General features: G+C 45.5%; 1 protein-coding gene across 1 annotated transcript in view; it reads left to right on the forward strand.

The window, feature by feature from the left end:
* TRPC7 (transient receptor potential cation channel subfamily C member 7) overlaps positions 1–24,724 on the forward strand; it is a 115,654-nt gene that overhangs the window by 84,600 nt on the left and 6,330 nt on the right. Inside the window, exons 6-9 of the mRNA XM_025196023.1 lie at positions 34–298; positions 13,811–14,006; positions 19,277–19,498; positions 23,156–23,236. Coding sequence (XP_025051808.1) covers positions 34–298; positions 13,811–14,006; positions 19,277–19,498; positions 23,156–23,236 — 764 coding nt within the window. The remainder of the gene's footprint in view (positions 1–33; positions 299–13,810; positions 14,007–19,276; positions 19,499–23,155; positions 23,237–24,724) is intronic.

Here is a 24,724-nt window from a genome sequence, read left to right on the forward strand (position 1 = left end):
TTACTAACACTTTATGCACATGTATTGTTTTAGCCAGGAACAAGTGGCTTCCCTCGGATCCTCAGATCATATCAGAAGGACTATATGCAATAGCTGTAGTACTCAGCTTCTCCCGCATTGCTTACATTCTTCCAGCGAACGAAAGCTTTGGCCCCCTTCAGATCTCTTTGGGAAGGACCGTGAAGGATATCTTCAAATTCATGGTCATCTTCATCATGGTGTTTGTTGCCTTCATGATTGGAATGTTCAACCTTTACTCTTACTATCTTGGTGCAAAATACAACCCAGCGTTTACAACGTGAGTACCTAGGAAAGGAGACTACAGTGAGTATTGTTTGAGGCATAACAACATTCCTTTCTAGGCTGTCTCCTGGGTAACTTTCCATGCCTTTATGTGACCAATGCAGTTTACACTTTATAGCTGAAACATACATTCAATTATTCAAAGCAGTGTAGAGGTTTGTCACTGCACGAGCCCATTAAAGACAAAAAGACATGCTTGGCTAAAAAATTGTGCATGGTTTAATAGGCATTACGGTTTAATGCTTAGCTATACTCAGGCTAAGTGCTCTTCCAGAAATCTCTCTTAGTATCACAGAAAAGTAGGGCTAGAAGGGACCTTAAGAGATCATCTAGTTTGACCCCCTGAGGCAGGATGAAGCATGCCCTGAACATACCCGACAGATTCTCCCTCCATCATCTCTTCCACTTCCACGTCATCACTCACCATCCCTCCTGTGGACTCAGCCACCTTCATTCTCCCTTCCTGAGCAGCTGCTTCTCATCCTGATTTTTTGGGGTCCCTATTGCCTCTTGTCAGAGCAGCCTAGTCACACAGTCATGCTTCTCCTTTTCAGTAAGCATTCTGCTACCTTTGATCTCATTCAGTGCACTGCAAGGCCTTTTCTGGCTCACAAGTTCATGATGAGAGCTCAGTATCTGCCAACTGCCTCCAGTTTTGCATGCTTTAGATTTTCCTTGGGTCAGAGATGTCCCAAAACACTCTGTAGGCATCTAACCTCCTTGCCTCAGTTGCATTATCTCTGGCTTGCACTGAATGGCTTGCCAGCACAACAACTGACTGAGACCTGGGTGTCATGATTGGCAACAAAATGAACATGAGCCACCAATGTGATGCCGTAGATGGCAGAGCTAATCAAGTACTGGCATGCATCTACCAAGGCATCTCGAGCAAGGCTAAGGATGCCTCCTCCCTCTCTACTCGGCCTTGGTGAGACCGTAGCTGGAGTACTGTGTCCAGTTCTGGGTGCCGCACTTCAGGAAGGATGTGGAGAAGCTCAAGAGAGTCCAAAGGAGGGCTAGACACATGATTAGATGCCTAAAGACCAGGTCATATGAGGAGAGGCTGAATGACCTGGGACTGTTCAGCCTGGAGAGGAGAAGACTCAGAGGGGACTTGGTGACAGCCTATAAGTATATCAGGGTGTGCATCAGGGCTTGGGGGAGCATCTATTCACCAAGGTCCACCAAGGGAGGACAAGCAATAATGGGCAGAAGCTGATTGAGGATCACATCAGGCTAGACATAAGGAAAAACTTCTTTACAAGTTGAGTACCGAGGTTTTGGAACAGACTTCCCCCAGAAGTGGTACAGCCACCCACCCTGGTGAACTTCAAAAACTGTCTTGACACCCATCTTGCTGGGATCATATGATCCCAGCAGTCTTTCCTGTCCAAGTGCAAAGGGGCTGGACCCAATGATCTGTAAGGTCCTTTCCAGCCCCCAACAACTATGAAGTTATGAATGGGGAGGTAATATTGAATCTTTGATTAGAAAGTTTTCAGTCTCCCATTTTGATGTTAGATCCCAAGTCTTTTGGAGAATGTTGAATCAACGGGGACAGAAGCTTGGTAATTTAGAAATTCTTTTTTCTGGAGGAAAATAGTGAAAACAGAACAAGCAAGAAAGGGCTTTTTATGGGATGAGTGAACATGAAACAAAATTTTTCATAACATTATCTCTGAAAATAGCAGTGGGGAACCCTCTTATACATCACTTTATAAAAAGAGAAAAGACGAGGTTAAGTGTGTGATTTCTGTTAGGCATGTATGAAGTGGCAAATATTTGCTTCAGATTTGGATTTGGCTGATATGGAGGGACAGTGATTTGATCTGGAGATTCAAATCACTGTCCTGATCCGATTCAGCCAAATTGGATCCAAAGATTTGGCGCCGCTTCGGAGATTCGGCCATAGACTAAACAAGCAGCAGTCCTCACCATGCTGGACACAGCTGCCTCCAGCTGGTAAGTCTGTTGTGGTGGGTGGAGGGGGGAGGAAAGGGTTGTGGGAGGGCAAATCAATGCCCCACCCGTGAGAGAGGGATTGGAGCTGGGGCTGAAACAAGCTGCCTATTGGGGGAGGGCAGGGGGAGGGCACAAGACTCGGAGAAGGGGGCGAGGGGCACGGGATGTGGGCATGGCAGCACTAGGAGTGGGGGCTATGCCCTGCTGCCACTTACCCAGCCGGGGCGGGGAGGGGGTGCAATACAGGCACAGCTTGCTCTGGGCAGAAGGGGGCAAGCTGCAGCAGGGCATAGCCCAGCCAGGGTGGGAGGCACAGGATGCGGGCACAACAGCACTGGGAGTGGGGGCTATGCCCTGCTGCTGCTTGCCCCCTTCTGCCCAGAGCAAGCTGTGCCTGTATTGCGCCCCCTCCCCACCCCGGCTGGACAGCTTGTCCCAGCCCCAGCCCCAATCTGTCCCTCACAGTGGGAGCGTTGATCTGCCCCCCTCCCCCTTCCCTCCCCCCTCTGCTCACCACAACAGACTTACCAGTTGAAGGCAGCTTTGTCCAGAGTGGTGAGGACTGCTGCCTGTTTAATCTATGGCTGAATCTCCAAAACGGCGCTGAATCTTTTCCGAATTGATTCAGAGGCTTCTGATTCAGTTCTTACCTTTTAATTGGTCTCCCGGTTCGATTCAGATTTGGAGATTCGGCGGCCAAATCAAGCCGAATCTCCTCTGCATCAAATCAGCTGCCAAAGCTTCACACAGCCCTAATTTGTGTTCCTAGACTGTAAGCTACTTGCGCCGAAGCGTAGGTAAAATGAGGAGGAAGTTCAATTACTCATGCAGCTGAAATGCCACAGCTGAATGCAGCTGCTCTGTCAGGCTCTGCATATTCAGAGAGACAAATATTTTGAATGTGTTACTGAGGAATTTCTCAAAAAAAAAAAAAAACCCCAAAAACCCAACATAATAAATCATTCAGGGAGAAGCAGAAATAGCACAGTGATAGGAGCAGGAATTTGCATTCCTTCAGTCAAGAATATGGTTTTCTTAACAGAGCACACACTGAAGACTATAACATGCAAGGAAAGTCGGAGACTAAGCATTTCTTGATCTCCCTCTAGTGACCACCCAATAAATCAACAACATCCATGAAAAGGTGGAGATTGCCTGCACTTCTTGACGTTGGGTCTGTGTTGCTTGCATCTGCCACAAAACATTAATTAACTACTGTACTCGTTGAATGGTAGGAAAAATTACCATTGGAGAATATTTAGGGGGCTCCATCCTATCTGTGAAGACTGAACAATTGGACTATACCTGAGAAACAGGACCTCAGAATTAAAAGATTGATATGATAATTAGGCATGCAGGCTAAATTCACATGTTTGTTGCATTTAGACTAGATATGGGACAACCTACCCATACTCCTGCATGCTGGTCTGTAATAAATCTGGACCACACATAGCCCCTTTCACTTCAAAAATATCAGAAAGGGTTAGGAAAACCCCAGAGCACTGAAGACGCTGAGTTTCAGATGAATGCCTTGTTCAGACAGAACAGTGTGGAGCTTTGCAGAAGCAGTAGGAGGTGCACACTAGAAACCTCAAGGACATACTTTGCACTTGAGGCCCAGGGCAGAATGGGAACTGACCTCTCCACACATCTCTCTGTGTATGCATCAGCATGGATCCCTTAGGAGTTGTGCTGCTATTAACCTCTGCTGCTGTACCTGTGCTGTGAATGGTGGTTCAGCTGTAATCAAATGCATTGTGCTGTTTCACTCGGGAGACCACCAGACTCCCAAAGGAGCATTATTTCCTGGCTCCTTCGTGAAAGGTCCATGAATGGAAATTCTGATATCAGCCAGAGTTTTGCTACTGACTTCAATACAGCAAGGAATTCACCTCTGGAGTTAGTAGGTTGTGGAATTGCATTTGTGGATTCTGGGCATGCACAGGGTGATGGGAGGGATCCTATGCCCCAGGCTACCAGGGGGCAGATGTTCTGGTTACCCCCATTCCCCCAGACTCCCAAATCACTTCCAACCCTTGACAGGAAAAATAAATAAATTAAAAAGGCCACCTGGGTAAAAATTAAGGACACTGCAGCTTCCCCCCTGCACATGGGAACAGGAGAGGAATTAAATGATAGATCCACAACCTCCTTTCTCCTGTCTGAGCCATATTATATAACAATTTCCCCCTTATGGATCTAAGCCAATCCGTACCATGACATTTAAGGGTTAAGTGAGTTGATACTACAGCATTAAAGTAAGACAGAGTAGGCAGGAACTGGCATTTTGATGCGTCATTCATGTAATCCATTCCACAGTGGGAAATAGGCTCTGCCATTAGCCCTACTACGAGGAATTGACCTTCCCATTTTAATATCTGTCTTTTCTGAGTGACTGTTTCTCCCCCAACACATAGGATCCAATGCTATTACTCTACCATCTAGTATAACACGTGCTTTATAAAGTTGATTTTAAATTTTCTAATCAAGGAAAATGTGCCTCATAGCATTCCTCTGCCACCTGAGGATACATTTTAATGGAGGGGTTTACAGGGACAAAATGCAATTACATTGATCTGTTTTCCATAACAAGGTCAAAGAGAATTGAAGACACAGGGTGCGACTCACTTATCACTTGAATAGAAGAATATGCCCTTGAAGCACAGGAGTTAATCAACAGCTGAGCGAATACCTCCCTCCCTTTCTGGGATCATAGCCGTCAGTTATAGTATTCCATTGGCGCATGTTTCCAAAAGCGTTGGCTAATGAATTTTTGACAGTCTCTGATGCAATCCTATCATGAAGCAATTTACTGAAGAGCTTAGTTAATGATCGGGTTCCCTTTATGCCTGCTACTCTCACTTGAGGTAAATGGGAAACAGCTTGGAATGAAATGGTGATAACTTCCTAGAGGTGCGGTAGGATTACCTGTGTGAATAAGGGTTGAAAGATGACGCTGTACCTGGGATGTGTAGGTGACAGGGAGATGCCCTTTTAAAGGGAAATTAAAAGGCTCTTCTTTCCTCAGTTCAAATCTTTTGAATACTCTGAACAATACTTATGTACCTTCAAGGGACTGTAAGGAGTTTGTAAGGAGTATTGTTAGTAATGCCCTGTTGGATGAACACAAATCATGTACAAAATTAGAAGAAAGGTCACCAGTTAAATTAGGATGTAAAATTCTCCAGCTAGTGACATGAGACAGCAGTCTCTTATGTTGCTACCAAGTGTCCTGACAGCAGGGTATAGGTGGAGGCTGCCTGAAGAGCAGATCAAGCCATTAGAAGTAGTGAGTTGGAACATTTGGCTCCAATCCCAGAGTATGATCCGTTTCAAGAGCTGGAATCTCACATAGATTCATGCTGAAGTTAATGAGGCTTTATGCCAGTTAAGGTGCCCCACAGATTGCAGGACCAGGGACCCTGTCACCTTGCAATTACCGGGATTAGAAATAGTCACGCTGGTCCAAATATGCAACAATAGACAGTCCACACCTTGGCTTTGCTGTTCTTTGTAGGAATCAGTATCAAGGCTCCCAGAGGCTGTGCCCTTTCCAAGTAATATATATATACACAGAACAGATCAGGTCCATCTTGTGCTCTTCTTGAACTGAAACCTCAGAACCTTAAACAATATGGTAAAACTACAGTATCTGTATACTTTTTTACACACTGGGTATGTTTACACGTGCATTTACTCCAGGCTAGATTTACTGTGCAGTAAAATAATGCAGAGTAAGGGTTTTGGGGTAGGTGTCTACACATACAGAGATTAGGGAGAACATTTGCTTCCAGTTCCATGCAGCCCTGCAATGGGTCCCTGCCACCACCTGCGGGAGCACCAGGTCCCCCTGGGTGCTAGCCCATGGACTGGCAGGGAGCACCAGCCCAGGAGACAGCTGCCTCCTGGCTCTGGGGGGATGCCTGCTGCTGGGGCAGGGACAATGTTTCCCGGCCTTGGCACCATTGAGCTCCTGGCCCTGGCTCCATCAGCAGAGGCATGGGGCTTGGAAAGAGCTGCAGGGGAGGGGCAGGTCCCAGCTCCCTGCCCCAATCCACCGTGGGGCAGCTAGCGGTTAGCTCACTGCTAGCTGCCCCACCAGTGGATCAAGACAGGGGCTGGGACCTACCCCACCCCTGCAGCTCTTTCCAAGCCCTGTGCCTCAATCACCTGATCAGGGCATGGGGCTGGGACCTGCCCCTAATCAAGACAGTTCCCAGCCAGTCCTGGGCTGTATGGAGAAGTCTGCTTGTGCAGCCCAAAGGTGGCTGAGGACTGCCCAAAACAGGACAGTCCCCAGCCACCTCCAGGCTGCACACACTTCCCTGTACAGCCTGGAGTTGGCTGTGAACTGTCTTGGTCAGGGGCAGGTCTCAGCCAGCTCCAGGCTGGGCGGGGAATTGTCCCCTTGCAGGGAGCTGCCATCCCCTGCTCCCCAATTGGGGAAAGGGGGCTGGGAGCTCTCTAGTGCCAGGGCAGGGAGACATTGCCCCCAGACACACAGGACAGGTGCTGGGGAACTTGTTCCCCATGCAGCTTCATGATTTCAGAGCTGGTGGAGGGTGGGGGGAACAGGTTGGGGAGCTTCCTCCCACCCCAGCTCTGTGCTTGCAATGTTGGGCAGGGAACAAGTTCCTCATCCCCTGCCAGCAGGGAGCTCCCAGCACCAGCTCGGCAACCATGGGGCCGCTGCTGATCTTGCCGCCTGAGTTCTGCTATCACAGATACACTCCTGGGAGATGCTTATTTTTTTAGCCTGAGCCTTGCGGTCATGGGGCTTGATAAGCCTTGCAGACCCTTATCTCCCAGCCCAATTGCAATCTGGGGACAGGGGGCTTGGAGCTCTCTGCTGCCAGGGCAGGGGGCATAGACCCCACCCAGGCTCCTGTGGCAGAGCCTGCCCTGGGAACAGGCAGGGAGCTAACTCCCGGCTGACTGAAAGCAGACTTGCTCCTGCCCCGCCAGTCAGATATGGGTCCCAGTCAGGTGTCTACATGAGCGGTACAGTGCCATTACTAATGCTGAGTAAATTAGCCACTTGCATTGGCAGGTAGAAAATGTACTTGGTATTAAGGAGGTTTACTCAAAGTAAGCATGTGAACGTGTAGATGCATATGCTTACTTCCCAGTAAACTATGCTAATACGAAGTTAAGCATCTCATGTAGATGCGCCCAATGCGTAGTTAACTTATGGAACTCATTGCCACAGGAGGTGATGGGGACAGATAGCACAGCCAGGTTCCAAAAGGGACTGGATAAATTCATGGATGATAGATATTTTAATGGCTATTGAATAGAATGGTTGGAGATGTTTCCTCTGGCATCTCTCATAGTTTCATAGTTGGTAGGGTCGGAAGGGACCTGAGCAGATCATCAAGTCCGACCCCCTGCCATGGGCAGGAAAGGATGCTGGGGTCAAACGACCCTGACCAGGTGTCTATCTAGCCTCCTTTTGAAGACCCCCAGGGTAGGAGCCAGCACCACTTCCCTTGGAAGTTGGTTCCAGATCCTGGCTGCCCTGAAGAATGGTAGATACCAGGGGAAATATTGATAGGGGATAGAACACTGTAGAAATATCTGGTTCAGTACTCTGCCTTTATAGCATTTCTACCACTGTTGGAGACAGATTTCGTTGATTAGTGTATGTTAAAAGGAAGTTATGAAGTTGACAGGGTGGAAGGGGATATGGAAAACCAACACAAGGGTGGCTATAGGTATGGGGAGGACACAACTACATTACATAGAGACAGTGTAGCCTATTTAGCCCAGAGGTGGGTTAAGGTGGGGGATGGAGAAGATAAAAGCACAATGCCTATGGAGGGAAGGCGATACAAAGGTCCCACCACACAAAGAAGCCGCGCTGGTGTAGATTTGTGGGTTCTAAGAGATACACGCAGGTACAAGTAACATGATGCGGAGGACGGTACACTTGATCTTAGCCAAAAGGCCAAGAATACTGGGCTAGATGGACCACTGGTCTGAACCAGTATGGCGCTTCTTATGTTCTTGTGTACAAGTATCAAGACAGCTGCACATCATAAAAACGTTTCCTCCTATAACACCCTGAACTGCCAGTGGGTTTTGCAGGTGTCTCAGGAAATCGCAAGTGGCACCAGCTGACTCATGAAGAGGAGGAGGAACTAATTATTATAGCAAGCAAATATTTCAAATAATTCCTGTGAAAATTCACCCAGGAGAAGACACAAGTGAATTACCTTTTGCTGCAATCATAACTCATTTGTGATTGCTTTTTTTTTTTTTCAAAAATTCTACTGAATGAATTTCCTGGCTGGGGCATCTATGAATATGATTGTAACAAATATAATAAAAATGTACGGGAAAAAGTCCTGGAATGTGAAAATGCAAACGCTTGCACTGGAAACTGATTTAAAGAGACTCCTCACCCACTCACAACATTAAAAAGTATTGCATGACCTTGTATCCACCTTGAATAGGCATTGGTGGACCATAATACAACGAATACTGGTTACCCACAACGAAATCTTAACAGATAAACAACTATTTAGGGACATTTCTTGGTGAATAGTTCTAAAAGCTGGAAGCATTTCAGAATAATCAGAGCTTTCCAGGGGCAATTTGTAAGCAGAAAAAGAGGTTCAATTTGTCCAAACATGGTTGACTCTGAATAGTTTTCTTAGCTAGGCTCGTAATGGTCAGTGAATGCTCAGTGTGACTTACTGATTACCTGTGCTTTCCAAATCTCATGTGTTATGGCAGTGTGAGGACCTTAGTATATCACTGATTTATGAACCAGAGGTAGCATGCAAAGCATGCTCTTGTCACTTGAATTTACATATGCCTTTTGCAGAAGAAACAAGGTGCATCTTGCTGAGAATTAATTTTAGACAGCTAAATACTGACTTTGTTCAGCTAACTCACATCTAGAAATGCAGAAAGAAAGCTTGCTGGGAAGCATGCAACTTGCCAAACAGTCCTTCATTGTGTGTATCTGTTTGTGTTCTGCTGTGTACAAAACTCAGGTCTTGAAAGAGCCCATAATGAAGAACATGCTGTACAAATAAAATTGAACTGAAAGCAAGACTGATAACATTTGTCCTGCTTTCTGCATCACAAATCCAGTTGAAGTCTACAGTGTATGTGAGGATTTTTTCCCCTACCTAAAAAGTCCGAGTTATCATTCACTTTCATCGTTATTTGGAGATTTGGGGTTTTTTGGCATTATTTCAGTACTCCTTTTTATATATTATTTATTACATGCTATTTTGGAAGTGTTAAAGTGCTTCCAGTTTGTGGAGTAAAGCTCAATTGGAAGGCATCGTGACCTATGATAATCAGCAGAGAAATAATAGAGGAGAGATTTCCATGAAGTCAGGGTTGTGTGATGATCTCTTCCGATGGAGAAGGAAGTAGTGCATAGTGTATCAAAGTCCATTGCAGTTATATTATCTCACGCATTCTTGAGGCACTCACTGCAAAAGCATCAAATTGTCTTATGGGAATGATGTGTGCACCGAGGGGGAAATGTCTCCTGTGCATTCAAATCCTTTGTAACAAGGGAGATAGGGAGTAGTGTGGGAGCCATACCAGGAAATGGCATCATCCAGGTTTCAGATCCTCTTTCCTCCAATCTTTACTGTACCAGTCTGGATACAGTACATGGTGGTTTGGTTCTTTATTCATCTGTAAAATAGGTAAAACATTTCCCTGCCTCACGAGAAGGCAGGGTTCTGGAGTTGCATTCACTGCTGGATATTGAAATCCCCAATCAATCAATAGGGAGGTTCAGTTTTACCATGTTTTCATCTGGATACGGGATTACAACTCTTCCAGAAGTAGTTCCTCCAGAGTTCGTTTTTAGCCTTTCGGTGACCGATGGAAAATAATCTTGGTTTTGTACAACAGAGCCACAGGACATGACTTTTGAATGATTACAACTTTAAATGTCGTTCTCTCACCATTCGCTATGGCCCAGATGCTTTAAGCTATTTATTCACCTCATACCGATTGATTTCAACTAAAGACCTTGAGGATCTGGGCATTATGCCAGAGGATCTGGTTTTCTCACATCTTGAATGTATTTATCCTCACAGTGTCCCCCGGACATAGGGAAGTAGGTACTTCCTACAGGTGGGAAACCAAGGACTGGATTTTTAAAGCTATTTAAGGGCATAAAGATGCACTTTGGTGCAGCGTGGGATTTTTAACAGCATCTAAGTGCTAACTCTCAGGGATTTCAGAGGGTAAGGATTGCACGGGAGGGGAGAACACTGGACCTCCTCAGGCACTGCTCAGGTCATGGAGGAACCAGACACCAGACCTGGGTCTCCCAAGGGCTGGACTAGCATCAGCATCCCTTCCTCCCCGTTTCATAAAGCAATTGCTTGCACTCCAGTGCTCTTTGGAAACAGCTCTCCAGGTTTCATTGTTTCTTCCAGCTGTCCAAAATATTATTCAGCCAACTGGTTTTCCTCATCGCAGCACAGCCAACTGTCTTTCCCTTCTTTAGGTAGGTCCAAGATAGCACAGGCCCTTCCTGCATTCACTGGCTTCTGCTCCACCCTGAGGTTCAAAACAGAAGATTCAAATAACATCCCCGACGACAGTTCTGTTTCTTTCATCCCAGAACCAGCTGCAAGGTGCAGCATCCAAAAAGAGAAGGGGTTTAGCAGGTGACATGAGGGGCAATGAGGCAACCAAAGCAAAATCCACTTTCAATGAAAATATGACATTGGATCAACACAGCTGAGCCTCAGAAACTTTCACAGCCTGGCCCCCAAGTCCCTCTTTCTAGTGATGTGTTCCCAAAATTGTAACAAAAGTAATGTTCCCCTTAGCTTGTGCTAAGGAACTGTGCAATGTCAGCACTATGCAGAAAGGCAATGGGCTCTCTGAGAAACAGGAATGTTATTCTGACCTTGTGATCAATTTAGTGACAGAATATTCATAGAATCCTAGAAAATGAGGGTTGAAGGGAACTCAGGAGGTCACATCTAGTCCAACCCCTGCTCAAAGCATGACCATCCTCAACTAGATCATCCCAGCCAAGGCTTTGTCTAGCTGGGCCTTAAAACCCTCCAAGGATGGAGCTTCCACCACCTCTCTGGGTGACCTGTTCCAGTGCTTTGCTACCCTCCTAGTGAGAAAGTCTTTCCTAACATCATACCTAAACTTCCCTTGCTGTAACTTAATAAAGGCCTTTTGGGAACTTTTCTCAACCTCTTCCAGCATATCAGCACCACTGTTCAACTAACATCCCACATGCAAACATTTCTGGGGAAAAGCCTGGATTTGGAGCCAAGTCTAACCTTAGTGGCCCTACTGCTTATGCCAAACCACTGAATCCCCACTTGGGGTGCCATCAGGAGCATTATTTTCCAACATCGCAGTGAAGAAAATATCACCATCTTGCTATGGGTATGTACGTAGAATCAGAATCAGAGAAAATTAGAGTTGGAAGGGACCTCAGGAGGTCACATCTAGTCCAACCCCTGCTCAAAGCAAGACCATCCCCAACTAGATCATCCCAGTCAGGGCTTTGTCTAGCCAGGTCTTAATTCAACCCATACTTCCTTAGATTGTTAGCAAAAATATTGTGGGAAACTATCAAAAGCCTTGAAATGCGCAGTTGGAATAAGTTGGTCTGTTTTCACCTTGGAAGAGGAAATCTCTGCTTTGCAAAGCACCTGTGCTGCCAGGGCCGTGGGCAGCTAGTAATTAAGTTTTCAGAGAGAACATGGCAACAATCCAGAACAGGCGCTGGGGGAAAGGAGCAGAGTTGACACATTGTATTAAAAAATGCCTGGAGGGGAGAAAACAAATGGAGCCTTTCCAAATTAAAAGAGAAGGTTAATAGTAGGGTGCTACAGGGATCAAGGTTGGTGGCTACAACCTTTTATTAGCCTGATAAGTGACTTGGATGATGGGCTTCAAAGCCAGTGATTTAGGATTTATAAATGTTATTTAAATGAAAAATACAATATTTAATGGACTATACATTGGCCTGTATTATTTAAGTACTTGGGCCTATGAATGGCAGTTACTATTCATTGTATCTCAATGCAAAGAACAAAAGTGGGAGTATTTAAACAAGGGGAAATAGCTGCCAAAGGGAAAAGTGCTGTCTCCTGCTAGCTCAAAATGACGTGATAGCAAGAGTCGTCTGAACCCAGAAACTCTGCCCCACAGGTACCTGAAGTGAATCCATCGATGACGTAATTTCTAGGGTGTATATACAATGTAAATGAAAAGAGTGACTGATGTGTATTGGCAAGCAACATGACCTCTTTGAGTAACATGGCAGCAAAACAGAAAAGAAAAGGCCCTGTGATTGAAGTGCTTAATTGCTGTGTAACAGCTTCCAAAGACTGAACCATTGCTGGTGTGGAGTGAAGCCAGTGGAGTTGCACCCACAGGCAATGTCGTACATAAAGTGCATAAGTACCTTACTGGTGTATGCGAATGAGAGAAGCTGGTATAATGGGTTATGGTAAAGATAATGCCCAGTTGCTGCTGCTGTAGGTAGTGTAATCACTGTCCAGTGCTCTTCGTTGTGCTTCAGATGATAGAAATGAATGCCTTGTGCTGCTATAAAGGGTGGGACCGACAGCAGAGCTCACGTACAAATTTACTGGTTCCTTAGGGCAACTTGTGGTAAGTCTCTCCTAGCTACTTTATCAATGGACTTGTCAGGATTAGGCCACAGTACCAATTGGAAACATGTAGTCAACCTCCGTTGTAAGTACCACGGGGTTTGGAGAGACCCTGGGTCTCTTCTCATCATCCCCTCTTCCTTTGGATCCAGGCATGTTCTCCTTACCCCTTTTGGCACTTCAGCTTTGTCTCCATCTGACATCTCCCATATCCTCCTCACAATTCCTCCTCTCCCTGACACTGTTTTAGTCCATGCGTTCCCCCTCTCCTTCACATCTTCCTTTCCAATGCATCTTTCTGGTCCACTTTTAATCAGTAAGCCCCAAACTGATCATTACAACAAGTCTGTCTGGGCCTACCTTACCACCCTGGGTGATCTTTTGCCTCTAAACTCTTCCCACCACCTTTCTTGCCATTCTTTGAACCCTGGGAAGCCAACCAGAAACAGGGGGATTCTAATCAAGCATCTGCCTACCCATTCCTTTCCCTTTCCTAGGCATCCTATGCTGACCTGCTTTGGAGAGAACGTAAATGGGTAACTATTGTGCATAAGCCCTTCCATGCAAGTTCTCAAATTCTACATGGCTCATTTCTCTCTGGTCATGTAGGGTGTTCCCAACCTCCTTCATGGATGGGGAGCGCTTGTTATAGTCTAGCTCATAGGTAATAGGAAGGAGAAAAACAGATGGGGCAGATAAAGAAGTCTTATCATTGCATAGTTTTGTTAGGAAGTTATATATCTTTATCAGTTCAGGAAATATGAGTTGGCAGTCCACAGAGTGATGAATAATGATGGGCAATGACTGCACAGAGATATCCTATTTATATTGGCAAAGCGCCACTTTCATTATTAACACTGAGCCTTGCTGATCTGGAGACAGCGCTGTGAAATGATTGTTTGCTTTATTTTTAGGGTAGAAGAAAGTTTTAAAACCTTATTCTGGTCAATATTTGGCTTGTCTGAAGTGATATCAGTGGTGCTGAAGTACGATCATAAGTTTATTGAAAATATTGGATATGTTCTCTATGGAGTTTATAACGTTACCATGGTGGTGGTGCTTCTTAATATGTTAATAGCCATGATCAACAACTCCTATCAGGAAATTGAGGTAAGATAAGCAATTTGATTACTATATATATATCGTTTTAATTGACTGTGATGTTATAAAAATCAGGAAGTGGAAGGGTCCAGCATGTAAAATGTCAGAGTATAACAGAAGGCGGTTGCTTTTAAAATTATGTGGCAACCAAAAAATCTCGCACCTGGTATTAGATGTAAGCAAATTATTCACCGTGGCTTATTTAAATAAGGAATTCAATTACCTTTTATTGGTTGAACATCTGTGACGGGATCACAGTTTTCTTAGATGTGTACATTATTGAAAGTAGTTCACAATTTTTTTTAATTCTCTGTATCGGTCATACGCACTTCTTGGAATATTGCCCTCAAAACTTCTGTTGGTTAATTGTGATTAGTCAGGTTGATCACATGGCATTTTTAACTTGTTTCCGATTGGCTGAGTGCACAGGCCTATCTTCTTCCTATACTCTTCTATGCAGATTTAAAATTAAAATTATATTAATAAAAATAGAATTAAAATTAAAATTATATTAATTAAAAATAGGTGCACAATCTTGACATTCATTTTCCGTGAACATGTGCGCCAGTGAAACACAGTTGTGTTTATGTTGACAAAAAGTGGACACAAAAGGGGCACGGGCACAATAATTATTAAAATCTCTCTATATATTTATATCTATATCACTATTGGCAGACATTTATTTGTGGTTTTCAACCAACTCTGCCCAGTCTTGTTCATATTAGCAGACTGGATTTGCTTATTTGGATAAAAAATAGAGAAAAACAGATTTTTGTTAAGATAAATAAAACAAGAAGAATGATTAATGCCTGGGCACTTGTCAGTGCTAATTCCTCTCTTTTTTGTCCCAGTTTCATGAATGTCAAGTTACTATAGTTGAATCTGTATTAATTAGCTGCTCTAATCTTCCCTCAGAACCCAAATATGCAAAAGGCCAGGGCTGCATATATTTCCTCGGTGTAATGCTTGAGTACTTATGCACAGCAGTGAAAATATTACATGGATTCCTGTGTATGCTGCAATTAGGTTGAAATGTCAGAGCTACCTTACTTTTGTACCCTTTGCCCTGTATGCAGATGGCCCCATCAAGAAAATCATGCTAGCTGTCAGATAAGAGGAGCGTTTTAATCGGTATCTTATCAGTATCTCATTAAAAAAGATAAGAACCAAGGTTTTATCAGAAAGAGCTCCAACAACGCCAACCAGAAACAACTCCAAAAGCCAAACGGCCAAAGTCAGCATAGCTCCATTCATGTCAACAGAAATGCACTGCTGTAAAGGAGGGGAGAATTAGGCTCAATGCCTCCATTTGTAACAGGCCCATTTCTGCCAACATAGTGGTTTCATCAGAGCTATACACTGATGAGAGAGCATGCATTATTCATGTTACCATGGCACAGATGTATTGGCAAAACTCTTTTTCCCATTGATATTACTGTCTGCTTTATATACCACAGTGAAAACAGCTCTAGAAAAGCTGCAAGATCATCCTCTCTTGCCCAGCAAATGATCCTGCTATGAGGTCCTGAGCATAGAAGTACTGAATACAATCATAAATGCCACTCAGATTCAGACAGACTGCACTAACCTTGCATTTGCCCTCTGGAAAGTTCTTGATGTCTTGGCTCTCTTTGACAATCTAATAAGGGGATATCATCTTAACTGAAAAACGGATGTGTTTATGTGGCATGTGAGATATCTGAACCAAAATATAATGGTACAGGACAAGGAATATCATTAGGACCAAAAAAGGAATCAGCTGGTATAGGCTATTATCGTTTTCATTTACTGGAAAACATAAGAAGCCTAAGCTGCTATTTGGGAATTTTTAGCGAATCAAACGATAGGTACTTAGGCATCAAATATCTCTGTGCTTAATTAGAGGCATAAGTCATTATTAAATGGTAATGTCAAGATTGCTTCTTTTTTGCTTGGTACTGAAAATATACCCATATATTTGGCCAAGCTCAAAATATGGAATGTGTTTTATGGGCGTTTCATTTACAGAAGATTTCCTTGCCATCCCAAGAAAGAGGACCATGGTCCTGAAGAGAAAAGGACAGAGGTATTTCACATCCTACATTTTTACCAGAATTCCTGCCGTCTCGTGGAATTCTGAATCCGCACAACACGGCTTTTTGGGTTGCTTCGAAGTTATCATCAAGATGGCTGTAGCCATTCTTCCAATATGCAAAGAGAAACAAAACACAGCACCTATAGGCTGACCACAGCAAGCTCCTTTTCAGGAGACCCGGTACAGCACTTGTTAGGGTCGACTGGATCCAAAATGTGACATTATGTAAGATATCTAAGGGTAATTCCAGCATGTCTATAACTAGGTCCCCCATCGCCCTGTGGGAGTGATACAATAAGGAAGAAATAACAGCCTGGAAAATCTATCACACTCAACTATTCACCTGTTCTCCTCATTGCCATCACACCCTGCTCTCTATATGCTGTTTCCCTGTAGTACAGTCCTTTCTTTTCTTTCTTTCTTTTTTTGGCCACTCTCCTCTTTTTTTCTCACAGACATTCCTACAAGAAAACTGCAGACACATTAACTGTTGAGTCTAGCTGAGCTCTCCGACCCCTTTCTTAACTGGCATCTCCCACAACTTGCCCATTAGCCAACCTAGAAGGAAGGTGACATTCGATTCAGAAGGTCACCGAGTTTCATGCTCACCCCGGCAGGGTTGCCCGGGTGCTCTGTTTGAATCCTGCCAGCTCCAAAGGTGTTCTGAGGAGCTTGGCAGGTTTTCAAACAGCATCTCATTTAACAGAAAAAAAATCGAAGCGGCCTGGTAAGAAGGATAGTTATCCAATATTTATATTTAATTTCCCTGAGCTATCTCTGAGAGACAGCAATAAGTTGCTGTTTAAGGCACTGGGCACAGGGGCTCACCTTCCCCCTTTTTTTGGCAAACATCATCATCAAGGAGAAGGCTGGGTGCATAGTATGGATACCTCCTGCTACACCAGGGGTGGGCAAAATGCGGCCCGCAGGCCAGATGTGGCCCACCAAGCTGTTCTATCTGGCCCGCAGGGCTGCTAAAAAATTTAGAAAATTAATATTTATCTTCCCCTGGCTGCCTGTCATGCAGCCCTCAATCGCTTTCCAAAACTCAGTAAGCGGGCCTCTGCCCAAAATAATTGCCCGCCCCTGCGCTACACCCTGAGCAGGACCCACTGCTGCAGATGGACATAGAGGATAAGCTGGTTCCATCCCAGCTTCCTCTGCTGCACTAAGGCAGACCTGTCAGGGGTGCTGGACCCAATGGCTTCTCCTTCCTTCCATCAACTGTGCTGCTTAGAAGCAGCCCAGGAGAAAGCAGCTGCCTGACTTCATCATTCACTTGGCTCTGAAACTCCGACTGTGGCTGTCTTCTTCCTCTGCCACTGTGTTGCCACTTGCTGTTGGCCTCTGTCTCCTACGGTCCCAAATATGCCCCACTTCACTTTCCCCCTTGAAGCCCCACTAAAAAACTCCCCACACTCCAGAAGAATGTTATTTAGGTGCACAATATGCACATAACAATATAGACATAAGCAATAGGCCTGTGCGAGTTGGCAGAGATCCAATCCGGCTTCGGATGTGGCCGTTTCGGATGGCAGCAATCTGATCCGAAGCTCCGGACCGGGTTTCTGCTTCAATCCAGCCAAAGCGGCTGCGAAGCTTCAGAGCTGCGTTGGAGATCTGGCCATAGGGTATAATGGGGAATCAACAAGATATCTAAAATGTTGTTGTTTTTTGTCTGATTTGGATGAAACTTGCAGGAGTGGTAGATTCTGCTGAGCGCATGAAGTCGAACAAGTTTCAAGAAGATCGGTGCAGAGGTTTGGGGGGAACTGTACCCCAAATTCTTGAAAGCAAAACTCATGTCACATCTGTGTGTTACACCACAGGGGGGTGAAAACTGCCGGGATGGTAGCCCCTGCTAAGGCCACGAAGCCTGCCAAGTGTCAAGGAGATAAGTGCAGGGATTTGGGGGGAACTGCACCTCAAGCTGCGGACAAGCAAAACTCATGACATGGGTGACACTGTGTGTGTTAAGGCACAGCGGGGTGACAGCTGCAGGGGTGGTGGCCCCTGCTGTGGTCACAAAGCCTGCCAGCTGTTGAGGAGATCGGTGCAGGGCTTCTGGGTTCTGGGGCCCTGCACCCCTAGCTGCTGACAGGCAAAACTCATGTTCATGGGTGCTTGTGCACCTGACTGGCTCTGTCTTGGGGCAGTTGATTGTCTGTATTGATTCTTTCCTCTCCTTGGTCTGTGGTTTTGTAGGTGTTAATTGATGGTAATTAACTGGCTACATTAGCTAGGAAGTGCCTATTGAGCTGGTCCCTGAGTGAATCATGATTGATTGGTAACTGGTAACACAGTAGCTTAGCAGCCAGGCCTGCAGCAGTGTCTCCCAGGCCCCAAGACAGACACAGTCGCACAAGCACCCATGTCACGAGTTTTGCCTGTCAGCAGCTAGGGGTGCAGGGCCCCAGAACCCAGCACCCCTGCACCGATCTCTTCGACAGCTGGCAGGCATCGTGGCCACAGCAGGGGCCACCACCCCTGCAGCTTTCACCCTGCTGTGCCTTAACACACGCAGGGTCACCCATGTCACGAGTTTTGCTTGTCTGCAGCTTGAGGTGCAGTTTCCCCCAAACCCCTGCACTGATCTCCTTGAAACCTGGCAGGCTTTGTGGCCTCAGCAGGGGCCACCACCCCTGCAGTTTGTACCCCCCTGTGTTGTAACACATAGACATGACAGGAGTTTTGTTTTCAAGAATTTGGGGTGCAGTTCCCCCCAAACCCCGGCACTCATCTTCCTGAAACACGGCAGACTTCATGCTCTCTGAAGAGTCTACCACCCCTGCAAATTTCACCTAAATCAGACAAAAAACAAAGTTATAGATATTTTATTGTTTCCCCATTATACCCTATGGCCGGATCTCCGAGGTGGCTCCGAAGCTTTTCCGACACAGTTCGGAAGCTCCAAACCGCTTCAGAAAGCCTAATTAAGCCAGTGCTTCGATCCAGACATGCTGCTTTGGATGCCGAAGCGTCCGAAGCTTCTCCAGATCCAAAACACAGTCCGAGGCCTCACACAGCCCTAATAAGCAATCTACTCACGTCAAAATTGGAGCAGGGAGAAGGGCCTCGGGAGACCAAACTCGTACTCAGTCCATCGAAGTGGTCTCTGCTCCTTAGTCTCACTGCCAGTGGAACAGCGTTGGCATATTCCTACCTCCATACTGATGCTGCTCTTGTTTTTTTTCCCCCCTTTCAGGAGGATGCAGATGTGGAGTGGAAGTTTGCGCGTGCCAAACTATGGCTCTCATACTTTGACGAAGGAAGGACTCTACCTGCTCCTTTCAACCTAGTGCCAAGCCCCAAATCCTTTTATTATCTCATAATGAGAATCAAAATGTGCCTCATAAAACTCTGCAAATCCAAGGCCAAAAACTGTGAAAATGATCTCGAGATGGGCATGCTCAATTCCAACCATCGGGTAAGGCACTCACCTCTTTGCAGTTCATGTTCTTTGACGGGGGACCGTGGCGTTCTCCAAGGACAATAGGAGAAGGCTCCTTAGCTCAAAAGGGCTGCATGGTGTTTTAGTGAAAGCTGTTTTTCTGTATTATTTGTATGACAGCAACCCCCAGAGGCCCAGCCAAAATTGTGACCTCTTTTTACAAGCACCTGCTAAAATACTTACAATCTATATAAACTCTGATAGGAAACTGGTGAAGTGACTTATTCAAAGGCACAGGCAGCAAGTCAGTGGTGGAACAAAGCCTAGAAGCCGGGTTCCTTCACTTTAATCTACCAGCGGACCATGCTGCCTCTTTTATGTCCAGCTTCCTTTCACCATCCCCCTAAACCAATTTCATAGTCACTATGTGAAAATCAGCATTTCCCTGCCAAGTCTGATTGCACCTTTGTTGGGAGCCACAGTCTGGATAGGGACTATTAACTTCTCCCGAGGACCTGAAGCTGCAATTGCTGACCTGTCCCCCTTCATCTCTCTAATGGTAGGCACAGAAACAGATAGGTGCTTCCTCAACTGCCACCTGTTCGCTGTTTTGGAATAGATGGGTGCTTTGGGAAAGCACAAATTTGCCGCTTGCCAAATGGCACATTTCAGAGAGGTGAAGGAGCCTCCTCCCAAGCACTGAGGAGCTTCCGCATGATAAAACAGGACACGCAGTCTTAGAAATCAGATGCTCTCCAGCAGAACTGGCTTGTCTTGCCCCTGAAAAAAAAGAAGTGTCAGTGTAATCAGAGAGCGCTCTCTCTCCCGTGGAAATGATTATTTTCAGGACTGTTCCTAGGGTCATTGGGACAAAATGTTCCTGGCAAGTTGATTGGAATTACAAAAAAAAGAAAAAAGAAAAACCCACCAAAGTAAATCTGTTCCTTCCCCTCGTGGCATTTCTCTTGCTTCACAGTGAAATGCCTGAAGCTTTTTCACACGCGATTCAGCTGCAGCTGCTCTACCCTGGCCGTCAAATCCAGCAAACGGAAATAGGCAGTGAAACAGCTTTGTTTAAACTGTACTAGCCGTGGTTTTCATTTCCCCTGCTCAAGTGGGGTTTCAAATGGGAAAAGGAGATTGGGAAGTGGTCCCTGGAAAGGTGCGTTTTAGGGTTTGGCAGGAGTGGGGAGGAAGGGGTAACATCACTTCCCATGCTGGAGGCTCAAGTGATGTTCCTCAGCAGCGCTGCCAGCAGTTTCTAAGGGGGTTGTTAATATTCACGAGGCATGTTCGAAGGCACATCAGACCAGGATTTTAAATTTTAATCCGAGTATAGCTGCACATTTTTTTTCAGGTCATTTGAACTCAAGCCTGTTAGCTGCTTCTGCTTCTTCACAGAGCCTAAACTGACTAGAAGGAGCGGCTGGGTAGAGCAAAAGAGAGACCACCTATCTGTCCCATGGGGACCAAGAAAATGAATGGTGGGGCAAAATAAGGCAGAGAGTGGAGGAGAGGGGGTGGAAAAACAAGTGGGAGAGCAGAAGAAAAAGTTTGAGATCAAAGGAATATGCTGAAAAGAGGTAGAGAAAACCCCACCGGGGACACTGATGTACCATGAGGTCCTCCCAGAAGAGAAGGTGACACCCCGTGAGAGGGAAACAGAGAGAGCGACTGAAGAGGAAGTGCTGAACGAATAAAAGCATAGACACAGGCAGGGGAGCGTGTGCCAGAGGGACGCAGAGGAGGACTCTGCTTGGCTTGCCTCTGTGGACTGCAGTCTGCCCTCGGGGTAGCTTGGAGCTGTTCCTATCTCAATGAAAGCACAGGAACCAGTCCCGTTGTCCCATAATAATGGTATTGCAGAGAGCTGACCCAGTGCTTGTTGAGAGTGCATTTCCCCTAGGCAAGTTTAAGAGAGCACGCTTACATAGGATGAGCATTCAATCACCTGCCAAAGTATGGCTAGAGAAGCTAAAAATCTAAGCTGCGCAGGCCCTGGTTTTAATTGCCACGACTAACTGGTTTGCTTCTTAAACTGCCTGCCACCCGGGTAGACGGACATGTTGGGGCCACTGAATTCTAGTAGATCAGCTTTCCTGTTCATTTTTAGTCTAAAGAATCATGTATTTTAGGAATGGGAAATGAAATAACCGGAAGGATAGGTGACTTAAAAGATAATGAAGGAATGCCCTAACCCGCCATTAATATCTATTTATTAAGGGTGAACATTTTCAGCACCTAAGTCGCTTTGAAAATGGGACTTCAGCTCTTAAAACCATTTAGGTACTTCTCATAATATAACCCCAAGTTCGACTCTTAGGCTTTGTATTCCAAGATTTCAGCCCACCCCTTTGCTCTCCATTTGTAGGCAGCTGCCAGCTGAGCTTGCTGACATCGATGGTTTCCAGCTCAGTGTAGTGGCCATTTCAGAGCCCGTTCTGAGGTGCCGTTTTTTTCCGTGCACTGTAGAGGGAACCTGGGTGCCTAGCACAGGGGTCTGGGTCTGGTGCTGGCTCCTACCTTGGGGGTCTTTAAGAGGAGGCTTGATGTTTACTTGGCTGCGGTCATACGAGCCCAGTTTTCTCTCCTGCCCAGGGCAGGGGGTCAGACTTGAAGATCTACAAGGTCCCTTCCGAACCTACTTCTATGAATCTATTCTGCTCTGGAGACCGGATTTGGCCCTTTGAGACTGTTTATCTGTAAATGTCTTATATGGATCATGCATTTGAATAGCAAGAAGGTACAAATATTGTGGACAGACAGAGTTAGCCAAATCTCTTGATATCTTATCCCTAGTAGGGACTGCAAAACCAATCTCTAGCTTCCAAAATTGAGAGCTCCATTGTGATTACAGAGCATATACTACTTAACGGCAAGAATACTACAGGTTTTTTTTGCTGGATCACCAATAACAAATTGTGTTGTTATCTGAACAGTCTCCTCCGTAGGAGATTTCCATGCAGGCTCTCATGACTCTCATTAGTACCCATAGAGTCAGATTACTAATTTTTCTTTTCTCTCTCTTTCTCTCTTTTTTTTTAAGTTATTTTCAAATCTTGGTCCCAAAGACCAAAACTATTGGAATAATTAGCAAAGCTCTGCCTTTTAATGCTGACTGGTTCAAAAGATCATAGTTACATTGCCCCAGTCTAGTACTAGGGGGAGAGTGGCAGTGAGATACACCAGATTCACTCTGCATGCACCACCTCTCAGCTGAAAGTGGTGTAGTTGGTTTTTTGTGGTAGTTGCATGCACACCATTTCCAAAGCTTATGGGTGCTCACCAGTGCCACACTACACCAGTTACACCACTTCTGCTTGGGGGCAGAGTGCATGTGGGCAGGTGGACCGTGTCTTGCTGCAGCAGCGTGCACATGCTCAAAGGGGCATGTCATGTACACAATCAAAGCACTCTTTGTTTGGACAATGTGAGGACCAGTAACTCATCCAGTAATTTTTCTGTGCATGAGAAATCAGAGGGTCATCTCCCTCCACTTCCCCCCACCCCTTCCCTAATCAACCTATTAATTGCATGTTGGAGATGCTGGTTTAATTATTCTGCAGGACCTTCAAGCTGCCCACAATGAAGCATTTCCTAACACTTTGGGGAAGCCCTTTTTTTAAGCCTGGTGTATTTGAGGGAGGAGAAGCTGTCAGTACTCTAATACTTTACCATGTTTTATACTTTCAGAAAATTCGTTTTCTGTCTAGCATGCGAAACACAGAAAATTTTTCTGGGAAGAATGCTTATAACAAGCCCACGAGATATCAGGTAATAATAGTACGAGAGCAAGAGCAAAGCTAAAGGTCTGGCAGTGAAAAGGGCTTATTGGCAAAGATCAAATTTGTTGACTTACAGTGAGCTCCCATCTTGTGACTGGCCAAGCAATGACCAGTGCCAAATCAGAGGGAATGAAGGGCAAATAGCACTGGTGGGATTGTGCCCAAAACACTTCACAGTAGCTTAAGAGAACATGGTGGTATATCGGCTGCATTTAACACCAACACAGTTGCCATGTTAAATCCAGGCAGCAGCATTGAACCTAATGCAAGAAATACTCCACATAGCCTCACATTGGCAGCATTTCATTTTGTCATGACATAACGTCATCTCTCTCTTTCTCTCTATGCCTTTGCCACCATGCTCATGTGTTTTCTCTGGCAATGAGTAGAGCACGCAATGTGATGTGTTAGAAGAATAACTGAGAGGGGCGATAGCAGGGGTGACTCTTCCCATGGCAGGAGTAACACCATTGTCATTGTTTTGTAATGCCCTGAGTATCAATGCTACTAGGACACTTATTTTCTGAGGAATCAGTGGATTTTGCATGTGTAGTAGCACAACTCCGCCAGCAAAATCTCCACCTTAATTTTTCTTTGATTGCCCAACTAAGCAAATATGTACGAATGATCTGAAAGATACTTGAAGGCAAAGACATTTAAAGAAGGTTAACACAGGCAGTAGGCCTGTGCGAATAGGGAACTATTCGATTCGGGTGCAGATTCGGCTGATTCAGATGCCAGCGATTCAATTTAGAGCTCCAAATCGGTTTTCTGCTTCGATTCGGCCGAACTGGCTCTGAAGCTTCAATTCGGAAAAGATTTGGAGATTCAGCCATAGGGTATAATGGGGAGTCAATTAAATATCTATAACAAAGTTATATCCTAAAGCTTCCAGTAATTCGATTCAGATTTGTAGATTTGGCCTCCGAATCATCCCTGCATCCGAATAGTGATCCAAAGCTTTGCACAGCCTAGCAGGCAGTTGTTTGGCAGGATAGCAATGGATAAATAACTGTGATTGTACTATGTTCAGCACTGGGCAGGGCCTGGCTTTTTTTCTGAGTTTGTACAGCATGAGTCACTGTGGCCTCCTAGGGGCACTATAGGTAATCAATAGGACCTGTGTTCAAAGATGTCTTAAATTGTCTGCACCATGTACGGAAGAGCCGCTCCCATGCACACCCACCCATCTGCTCCTGCACACACATACCAAACCTGGAAACACGGTAGTGTAGCAACTCCAGAGACCACTCTGGCACAGTGGAGAAAAACAAGCCTTGAGAGTAACTATGGGAGAAACACCTCCAGAGCAGCCTAAGCACTGCCACTCGGGGTTTGGTGTGCGAGTGGGATGGAAGGGACAAGGTTTCCTCGGGAACAACCCAAACACACTGTGGACACCGTGCAGACATGCCTGTAAGCACTTATCCCCAGACCCTAAAAGGCATTTAGGTCCCTAACTCCCATTGGTTTAAGT

This window comes from Alligator sinensis, unplaced genomic scaffold (genome assembly GCF_000455745.1).
Source record: "Alligator sinensis unplaced genomic scaffold, ASM45574v1 scaffold111_1, whole genome shotgun sequence".
Classification (NCBI taxonomy): domain Eukaryota; kingdom Metazoa; phylum Chordata; order Crocodylia; family Alligatoridae; genus Alligator; species Alligator sinensis.